Consider the following 11,239-nt stretch of genomic DNA (forward strand, 5'->3'; position numbering starts at 1 on the left):
GAGAGAAGAAGAGAGAGACAAGAAGAGAGAGACAAGGAGAGAGAAGAGAGATAGAGAGAGAGAAATAGTGGAAGAGAGAGAGGAAGAGAGAAAAAGAGAGAGGGGAAGAGAGAGAGAAGAGAGATAGAGAGAGAGAAATAGTGGAAGAGAGAGAGGAAGAGAGAAAAAGAGAGAGGGGAAGAGAGAGAGAGGAAGAGAGAGTGGAAGAGAGGGAGAGAGAGTAGAAGAGAAAGTGAGTGAGAAAGAGAGAGAGTGAGAGAGAGGGAGTGAGAAAGAGAGAGAAAGAAAGAGAGAGAAAGAGAGAGTGAGAAACAGAGAGTGACAAAGAGAGTGAAAGAGAGAGAGTGAATGAGAGAGTGTGAGAGAACATGAGAGGGTGAAAGAGAGAGAGAAAGAGAGAGAGAGAGAAAGAGAGAGAGAGAGAAAGAGAGAGAGAGAAAGAGAGAGAGTGTGAGAGAACATGAGAGGGTGAAAGAGAGAAAGAGAGAGTGAAAGAGAGAGTGTGCGTGTATGTATAACTGTGCACTTGAAATTTACAATTAATTGGCTTTGCAGTAGGCTAGAACTCACATTGTGGTTGTTTTACCAGCTCCATTGTGGCCTAAGAAAGAAGTGATCTGTCCTTCATATAAATTCAATGTTAAATTCTTCACAGCAACTTTCTTGCCAGTTTTATAAACCTAGAAATAAAAATCAAATCATATAGTATCAGACTTCACAAAATCTTTTTTGCGTTCTTTCCAAAATTTGCTTTACTATGCTAGTTAAAAATTAATTAATATTTCAGTTCATCTCTCATGAAACAACATTCTAACTTTTTGTTTGTCGTTTAGTTACTTAACAGTTATATTATGTAGGTAAGTATGTGAATATGTATAATTTTTTTTGCCTGCTTTTATGCCAAATGAAGAGTATTACATACTGACAAAAGTAATGTGTAATACAAGCAGATCTATGACATATCTAAGATTGGAGGTGTTCCAGCCATAACCACCTCAAATGTTTTCAGGATAGAGTTATCTAGGACCACATAGTCTAATGTGTTCTTTCAAAATAGGACATTACTTGAGAGAGAGTTGATTGCTCTTTCTAGCATGTTGAGTGATCATACTGAGGTTTCTTTGTTGGCTAGCATAGGAATGAAGTTTTAAAGGGTAGTGGTCCTTAGGATGAAAGGTTGCATATATTTGAAGGGCAAAAAGTAAAAAGGCTTCAAGTAAGAGTAATGCAAAACCAATAGTCATTGTAGAGGCATTAAAGACAGTAAAAAAATACAAAGGGGCTGAGAATTCAAACATTAAAGATTGAGGGGTGTATACACATAAAGAGTGGGGAGTTTCCTGAGCTAATTTTGTGTCTGTGTGAAAGAGAGGCAGAGATGGGATTTCAGTAAGGAATTGACAGATTATCTTAAAAGTAAAAAGAAATTCATAAAGTGGTTGATAATGTAGTTATAATTTCATTTATAATTATCTAGAATTCATTGACTAATATGAGAAACATACACACACATAATATTATACATGATAAATCTGCCTTTTCTAGTACATGAAGAAATCTGAAGATAAACAGTATATATTCAAACACCTTACTTAAAATAATGAAAACAATGACATTTCAATCAAGTTTATATCCAAAAAGATTTTCTCTATAACCAAATCATGTCTTTAAATTTATACTCAAAGCAAGTAAAACCTTTTAATATAAATGTAATCACAAAGTCTGAGAGAACTATTTTGTTAATTATTGGTACATGATTATAGATTTCTAAATTGATCTTTAAAATTAAGCTGACAATAAAATGTTGCAGTCATTATACCTTTGTTAAGTTGTCAATGCATACACCAAGAGGTAAATGTTTAGGTTCTGGTTCAAAATTCTGGAAGTATTCTGAAAAAAGGGTATCAATATGCAAAATAATAAAAATAATTTTTGAAAATATTTCACAAAAGAAATTAAAACAGCACTCATTCTAAGTGATATTGTTGTGGTCATTGCAATCATGCTTAGTCAAAATGACAAGTACTCAAAAAGACCCATCCTTGGAGAGAACAGGTGATAATCAAACAGGTAATTGAATTACACGGAAACACACACAAAAGAAGAAAAATGTACATTGTTGTAAAATAAACTTCCATGTGAGAAAAGTTAGCAGGATAAACAAAGAAATAATTATGACAAATTAGAGTAATTAAGTGAATTTTGTGAAAACTCAAAGAAAATTCACAAAGATGCTTAAAAGTGAATGAATCTGTCTAGTTAATAGGAATGTTGAACTCTAATTAATAAATGAAAATTCAAGAGTTGAAATAAGATTTGCACTGCAATATTAATTAATTTGCTGCTTTAAAGTCACATTAAACATATGTCTAAGTCATTTATTAAATTTGTATGAATTAATAAGACTAGCTTTCATTACATTTGATCAATACATTACTATCTAATGGTGTTACAGTTTTATCTATAATTTCATACCAGGTATAAGTATAAACTCTTAAATCTGCAATTCTAACATAAGGTTTTATCCACAATCAATATAAGAAATGGAATATATGTAATTAGATGAAGCATAAGTACTAATATACAATGAATTAACATTTAAATGATTATAAAAAGTATAATGCAAGTTAAAATATTGCAGCAATATATCTGATTCTATTAGATGGAATTCTGTTACATGGATTAGATTTTCAGGCAGAAACTGCATCTTACCAGACTGTCTTTGCTCCATAGCACATGCTTGATCCTCTTCTGTTACAGACAGACTGATATGACTCCGTTTAAATAATTTGGTAAACCATGTACATTGATTTGATTCTGGTTTTCCAGTTGTACCACACCAGTAAGACTGAGTGAAGGGGAAACACCATGGCTTGGGCAAACCAAAAGAACCTTTTAAATAAATGAATAAATATAAAGTGATATTACAGCAAATCAAAATCGTTAGTGAAGGTAAAAGTATTGAAATATTGAAAATGATTTGAGCAAAATTATACAATTAATTCTTGAAAAACAGGTAAAAATGCAATTCATTTGCCTAAATAAAAATGTTAAACTATTGGACTTTAGCAAGGTTTACAATAGTTATGCTTGCAAAAATAAGAGCTTCTATAGTATTTAACAAAGTTAAAGCGAGTCAGATTCAGATAAATTACATACCTGGATGGACATTCTCAATATACCATACTAACAATCCATATAATAATGAATCTACTAACATCATCATAGTAACAAGGGCCAAATTGTAGTCATCATTCTCAACAGGAGATATAGAAATGTTATCCCAATGGACACCAACACCCTCTTCTTCATAGAAAGCAAAATATTTGGCACCAAGTCCAAATGCTGTCGTTGAGAATAGGGACTGAAAAAAAAAAAAAAAAGAAAATTACAATGTTGAAAAGAAACAAAACTAAATGTAATTTAATCATAAATTTCAGTATTGGATGTAGAAAAAAAAATTTGGTGACTTAATTCTGATGTACAACAATATCATATTAATCTAATCAAAAAGTGAATTCAAATCCTACTGGGTTGATTTTAATTTCTATTACTCCCATGAACTTCAAATTTTCTGGCTTTATACCAATGTTAGAAATTACTATTTATAGAGAGTTAGAAATTCTTAGGGAAAAAAGGGAAGTTAATAGCCCAACTATTATTGTAAAAAAAAAAAAACAGCAACAAAAAAAAAAAAAACAAGGTTTCAAATTGCTATACCGTTTGCTACTGAAATAATGAAAAAGATACTTACAGCAATTGATTTTGTTATTGCCAGTACTTTATCCCCTGCAGCTTCTTCTTTGATAGCAATGTACATGTAAGGTACATATGTGAGGAAATAAACAATACCTGCACAGGCTGCTGCTAGCTTGGCTTTTGAGTACAGAACACTCACCAGGAAACTGAAAATTAGCCATGCAAATAGTAATATTTAATTTGGAAATATCAATTAGCTTTTCTTTGAAAAAAACAAAAAAATCAATCATATATTAAATGTTATGAAAATATATACTGTCAAAATTAGATGGAGTTATCATCATCATCGTTTAACATCCACTTTCCATGCTGACATGGGTCGGCCGGTTTGACTGAGGAGGACTGGCAAGGTTTCTACAGTTGGATGCCCTTCCTAACACCAACCACTCTGAGAGTAGTGGGTGCTTTTTACGTGTCACCAGCACGAGGGCCAGTTAGGCGGCACTGGCATCGACCACACCTGAATGGTGCTTTTTATGTGCCACTGGCATGGAAGACACTTTTTTACACAGCTGTCCTCATCCATACACAACAGTGCAGTCGTCTCTCTTGCACACCACATTTGATGCTTCTTATGTCCAACTTTTCTCTCAGAGCACTTATTACTGTCGTGTATGTACACTGACATTAAACATCTAGCTTCGTTTCTTCCAAGCTTACGCATGTCCTCAGCAGTCACAGCCCATGTTTCACTGCCATGTAGCATGGCTGTTCACACACATGCCTCATACAGTCTACCTTTTACTCTGAGCAAGAGGCCCTTTGTTACCAGTAAGGGTAGGAGCTCTCTGGACTTTGCCCAGGTTATTCTTATTCTAGCAGCTACACTCTCAGAGCATCCACCTCTGCTACTGACTTGGTTACCTAGGTAACGGAGGATATAAACTACTTCTAGTTTTTCCCACTGGCATGTGATGGAAGCTGTTTTCTGCACATTTTCAGTGTTTATTGCCCCTGAGCATTTGCCACACAAAAACTATCTTCCCAGTTAGCCTTCCTTTGATATTGCTACACCTCTTATGTGTCCATAGCTTACACCAAGTACACCCTGTGGAGTTTCTAATACGCCTTTTTCACAGATCGAGTAGGGCCATCTACCTGAAGGGATTTGGGATTTGTTTGCCTTCAGCTAAAGTTTAGGGATTTGTACCCAGATATAAACAACCTGTCTTTATACCTCTGTGATAACAAAGAAAGGTCTTAACCTGACTAGTTTCAATCCAGCAACTGGGTACCTTCTTTAACTTCACAGAGATACTGTTTATAAATCCACTATTTCTAAGGGATTAAGAATACATCAATTTTCACATATTTTCAAATAGGTTAAAAATGTATAGATATATTCTGTATAACAGCAAAGCATTGAAACAAAACACTTAACACACCAAATTAGCCGCCAATGTCAATCCAGTTTAACCAAGCCCCTGGTAATAGAGTGGGGTTTTTTTACACAAAGAAAATTAAAGAGAGTACATAGCTGTTGATAAAGTCCCAACATGTGATCCCTATTTTTCAGATCATAAAGATATATATAATACAAAGTGTTTACATCTGTCTGTTTCATACAGTATTGTATGTAAAATCTATGGATATACTATGTAGTACAATATAGAAATGGAATAAAACACTAAAGGCATCAGTAATTCATTCACAATAAGACAAACTTATAGCTAACATATTTTGAAGCATTTATGCATTTTCTCCAATACTTTCTAAAATAAAGGATATGTTAACACACTTTATCATTCTACTATGCCAGTATGACATTTTCTGAGTACAACGTTTAAATAACAATTAAAAATAAAAGAAAAAACTATGTACTTACGAAAAGCAAATTGTGGCAAGAGCAAAAACTTCAAGAACAGTGAATATAACCCAAGGATCACTGTGAGTAAGGACTTTTCCATATTTCAACATTGCTGTTAAAATAGCCATAGTGATGGTCATTTGAATAAAAGTAGTGGTGAACCAAGCACACCAATGGACAGCATTATTTAAACCCATCATTTTCATAACCTATTCAGAAATTTTAAATCAATGTTATTGACATTTAAAAATAAATCAAATCAAGCTGTTATTTTTTTTATACCTATTAGTGGAAATAAAACTGAAATGTTTGATAAATAAAACAATAGCTTTAGTAAGAATTTTCCTTAAAAGTCATCCGGATCATCATCGTTTAATGTCCGTTTTCCATGCTAGCATGGGTTGGACGGTTCGACTGTGGTCTGGGAAGCCATGTTTCATTGCCATGAAGCATGGCAGTTTGCACACATGCATCGTACAATCTACCTTTCACTCTGAGCCAGACGCCCTTTGTCACCAGTAGGAGTAGAAGCTTTCTAAACTTTGCCTAAGCTATTCTTATTCTAGTGGTAACACTCTCTTAGCATCCACCCCAATAACTAACTTGGTCACCCAGGTAGCGGAAGCTATCAACTACTTCTAGTTTCTTCCCCTGGAGTGTAATGGAATCTGTTTTCTGAGCATCTGTGGTATTTATTGCCCCAGTGCATCTGCCACACGCGAAAGCTATCTTCTCGGTTAATCTTTGATGTTGCTGCACCTCTTATGTGTCCAAAGCTTACACTGGGTACATCTTATGGAGTTTCTACCTACACCTTTTCTACACATCGAGCAAGGCCACCTACCTGAGAAGTATATAAATATATTTCATACTAAATTCTATAATTTGGGAATTTAAAACTATTTCTGTATTTTCAAAGTTATAATACTATTCTACTATATTATAGCACACTCAAGAAGGGCATCCAGCCAAATCTAGAAAACAACCAAGCAGACACAGACTGCACTGATTGATGCAACACAACTAGATGCACAATATCCTACCCAGCAGGATGGGTCGAAATGATTGTTGTGTTGAATAAAGATTCATAGCAAATCCATCTTCTGCTTCCCTCATCATTTAGTTTTACTGTTATTAAAGCTGATAAGTTAGCAGAAACTGTAGCACATTGAGATAACTACTTGATAGGATTTATTATTTTTTTTTTTTTTTACCATTTAGACAGAGAAAAAAGAACAGCATTCAAGACCTTTTACTTTCTCTCTCCCCACTCCAAAGCCTTCAAATCAGGTTGGAGAAAGGGAGGAAGATATCCTCTAAGCACCGGATTGTACTAAATACTTCTAACAATAATACCCAAGAACCAGGTGGCGGTAGTGGTTGTGATGGTGTTAAATTGGGTGATGGATTAAGGCAAACTCTTATTCTACCTCTTAGGAACTTAGAATGCTAAAACTCAGAACAAATACTGCAAGGCATCTCCTCTACTGTGGACTGGTATTTTATTATCAACCCTGAAGGGATGTTAAAGTTGATCTCAGTGGGATTTGAACTCCAAGGACAGTGAGCTGGAACAACTGCCACAAGTCATTTGTTTTATGCTCTAACAATCATGTTAATTTATCGTGTAAATCTTGTCCTTTTATATTCTGAGTTTATGCCCTGGCCAGTATTAGCATTTGCCTTTCATCTCTGGAGGATTAATTAAAATCAATACCAGTAATACACTAGTATCAATTTGCGTTACTGTACTCCTTCAATAAAATATTTGTGGCTTTGTGCCAATGTTAAAAATCATAAGTAAAACTTACTTCTTTTAGTCTTTGTTCCTTTTCATAAACAATACTTTGAACCAACATAGCCACAGTATAGACCCATGAAATAGTCAAACATAACGGCATCACATGTTCAATCATGAAAACAAATCTGAAATTAGCAAAAAGAATGGTTTCCTCATATACATCTTTAAACAAGCACATTAGCTGAAATCAAAGAAATAACCTCAAAGCAAAGACCATTGAAAATTCAAACTTCAATCAGAAAATATTTCTAAAGATTCAGTTTCAAGTAATTTTTTTAGAATTTTCAAAAGCTATTTAAATTTTCTTAAGATGTTTCAGGTATACTGAAGATAATTCAAGAAAAATAGATATATAAATATAAAATTAGTATTTACTTCAGTCTCCTTTTCTATGAGTAGTTATAAAGGTCTTTAAGTAAGGTCTAATTGGACATCATAACTCTTTTTTAATCAGATATTGATTAGAAATGAAAGTAAAAGACAGCAAGGCATTTTTCGTTTGGTTTTTCAAAGAGATTTCTTTATATTCTTCCAGAGTCATTTTACATTAATATAGTGTGTAATCAAAGTATAAAGATTTTAAATCCTGCAGCCTATAACATTACTGAAAAGTACTACTGAATCAATTGATTGTGTTTTCAGAAAAACAAAGATATTTACAGAATGCATCTGACATCACTAATTTCTACATTGCTATTCTTGTTTGCAGAGATGGCTACCATTACTAAATAACAGGAAAGATTATTCAATCTACATTTTTTAATTCTCCAAATCTAACAATTAAAAAGAGCAATTAAATTAAGGTATCCTACACATTTAGCTTATTAAATCATGGGAAACTGTAAATTAATATTATATGATGTAGAACAATCTGGTTTGTATGTAGAAATTAAAAATACCAGGAGAAACTGTGATTAACTTACTGATCATAAACATAACAAGGATAAGGGAACTGATGAATGTAGGCACCTGGTTCAACAACATCATGGCCCACCTGCGTGTCAATGATGGCTCTTTCAATAATATCCTGGCAAAAAAACAAAAAATACTTATTTTCAAATGGAAAAACAAACATTACATATATTTCTAAAACTTCATTGAGAAGATTTTATAAACTGATTTGTGATAATTTCAAGAAAATATAACCTCATAGGAATTTATAATTAAAGAAACTATATATAAAAAAAAAGGTAATCCAGTTGCTCTTAAATATTTGACAAAAAGTTAAGTTAATGAAGCACTGCAATTAATAAGCTAAATTTCCTAACACATTTTAAAACTGAATAGATATTAATGTGTTCAAATATATCTATTAGCCTTTGAGTTATATAAAATGAATAATTATAATAAATTGAATTTATAACACAGAACTTTGAAAAGATCTGAGTCAACTTCTTTAAAGAGAGATGAAACCAAAAGTAAAATTTTAGAAGAACCAGTCATAAGTGTTTTGGATAACATTGTATCAAAACTTACCTGAAATATAACCGTTCTATAAATCCCAACTTTAGTACAAAGAATAAAGCAATCACAATAAAACATCATATCAACTAACAGATGCAATGTAGTGACCAAACTGATTAGAATTCATTCAAACTAAAAGTAGAGACAAGTGAAGAACACGGGCTCAGTGATCTAATGTTAATCAAATCAGGTCAATGCAAAATGGACAATTTCCATAATTTTTTAAATTAATTCTCAAGTTGTTTTCATTTCTTCACAGCATATGTAATTTAAATTGGAATTAGTAAAATTCCGGAGTTGTTTCCCTTCTTCCACGGGCTGATTTGATTAGCATTAGCCGTTTCCCTCTCCTCACAGGAAAGTAATTGTGATTAATTTTATTTTCATTTTCTCCACCATAATGTTGCGTGGGTGGGGTGCACCTAGATAATCTCACTCAGTCATAAAAATTAACAAACTTACTTGAATCCACACAAATCCAAATTGGTAATAAGATTGCTTTGTAGGGCCAGGTCCTGGATACCAATATCGACTTCGGACTAATTTAGTTGTGGGAGTAAACGAAGCATTTTGTCGGATTTTATATCTTATGTGAGGAGGGAGGCTTCCATCAGGATGAATGTTTTCAAATAATACACCTTAAAAGAGAAGTATATTTTTTTTAAAATTATTTTTCCACTTTTATACCTGACAAGTTATTGAAAATCTTTAAAGAGATATTTGGTGCTTGTATATTGTCTAAGAAAAGCTCTTATAAATTGACCCTAATACTTATGAAGATGTCAGTAATTTAAATGTAAATCCATAAAAAAAATTTTTTTCACAATTTAAAAAAAAAATATTTTTTCACAAATTTTAATCCAAAATAATTCTCACAAATTTTTATTAAAAATGTTTTTTCACATATATTTTTAGGTCATGGGAAGGTAGCAAGCTGGCAGATTCATTATTGTGACAGACAAAATGTTTAGTGGTATTTCTTTCAGCACTTTACATTCTGAGTTCAAATGCTGCTGAGGTCAACACTGCCTTTCATCTTTTAGGGGTTGATGAAATAAGTAGCAGTTGAGCAGTGATATCTATGTAATAGGCCCTCTCATAAAAATTACTGGCCTTGTATGAAAATTAGAAAGAATTTTAGGTGTTGCACAAAGTTAGAAAATAAAAACTGCCGATAAATCAAGCAAACTTACTGGCAAAAACACTGACATTGTCATGGTAAGCCTCATTAAATACATAGTCAACTAGTTTCTGTTCATCAGAAAATCCCTGAAATACATTAAGGCTAATACCAGACAGCATGGCACGCCAACTGCAAGCTGCATTGTCTATATTGCTCAGTTGAAGCAGAAAAAATTCTGGAGTAGGAATTGTGATATTTAAGAATTTGTCAATTCTTGAGTCTGTACGTAATAACATTGCCAATGTCTTACGTCTCTTCAAATCTTGTTGAATCTGAAATGAAATGAACGTAATCTTGTAATTCATTGAAAATATATAACAATTTCTTCCTTACTATCACCATTATCATTATTAAAGTAAATAGAATAAATAGTCAAAAAAGACTTTTGTAATATTTAATTATCTTGCTTTCAAATCCTGTTAGATTATTCCTCTGCAATAATTAAAATAAGTAGCAATTGCTGAGACCCCCTTCGGTTATGACTGACCATGGGATTGCATCTAGAAAGTTACCCTCCCAGGCACAAGTCCAGGCAAGGTTGTTTATGGAAGACCAGCAGTCGCCCATGCATACCGGCCTCCCCTTTCCATGCCACCAGTGTTATCCAAGGGAAAGGCAAAGGCCAATACAGCTTGGCACCTATGACATCACTACTCATTTCTACAGCTGAGTGAACTGAAGCAACATGAAATAAAGTGTCTTGCTCAAGAACACAACACAGCCTGGTCCGGGATTTGAACTCACAGCCTCCTCCAGCTGGTTATCAATGCAATCTGCACCCAATATATACTGCAAGCAAGGTAGCAAACCCCTAGTATCTTCTAACAACGACTGGATCACTAAACCATATGGTTTCAGGTTGTTTGTGCCCGTTGTCAGTGGTGAACATCCGTCCACTAGAGACAGCAATAATTTGCTCCAGCTCGCAATATATAGAGAACCAAGCAGCTAAAAATGGTAGTAACATTGATTCCTATGGAACAGCCATACTGATGTGATGATGAACATTATTTCTCAATATAGCCACTACTTTCATCTCTTCCAGAGATTTTCTAATGAGTTACAAATTAATATGCTACATGAAATAATTTGGTAATCTGGAAAATAATAAACCCTTCTAAAGGAATTTCTCTGGGCCATAGTGCCTCATATATGACTAAAAGACTTCACTCGGTGGGGAGTGAGAGGGGAGAGGAGAGTGAGAGGGGGGAGGAGAGTGAGAGGG

The 11,239-nt window shown here is 33.5% G+C and overlaps 1 protein-coding gene across 1 annotated transcript in view; it reads right to left on the minus strand.

The window, feature by feature from the left end:
• The window catches only part of LOC106875941 (ATP-binding cassette sub-family A member 2), a 155,960-nt gene that overhangs the window by 44,597 nt on the left and 100,124 nt on the right, over positions 1-11,239 (minus strand). The window contains exons 14-23 of the mRNA XM_014924268.2: positions 10,025-10,286; positions 9,294-9,469; positions 8,291-8,394; positions 7,378-7,492; positions 5,585-5,775; positions 3,755-3,905; positions 3,160-3,364; positions 2,713-2,892; positions 1,820-1,890; positions 571-680 (exon numbers count right to left, since the gene is read on the minus strand). Coding sequence (XP_014779754.1) covers positions 571-680; positions 1,820-1,890; positions 2,713-2,892; positions 3,160-3,364; positions 3,755-3,905; positions 5,585-5,775; positions 7,378-7,492; positions 8,291-8,394; positions 9,294-9,469; positions 10,025-10,286 — 1,565 coding nt within the window. The remainder of the gene's footprint in view (positions 1-570; positions 681-1,819; positions 1,891-2,712; positions 2,893-3,159; positions 3,365-3,754; positions 3,906-5,584; positions 5,776-7,377; positions 7,493-8,290; positions 8,395-9,293; positions 9,470-10,024; positions 10,287-11,239) is intronic.

This window comes from Octopus bimaculoides, chromosome 2 (genome assembly GCF_001194135.2).
Source record: "Octopus bimaculoides isolate UCB-OBI-ISO-001 chromosome 2, ASM119413v2, whole genome shotgun sequence".
NCBI lineage: Eukaryota > Metazoa > Mollusca > Cephalopoda > Octopoda > Octopodidae > Octopus > Octopus bimaculoides.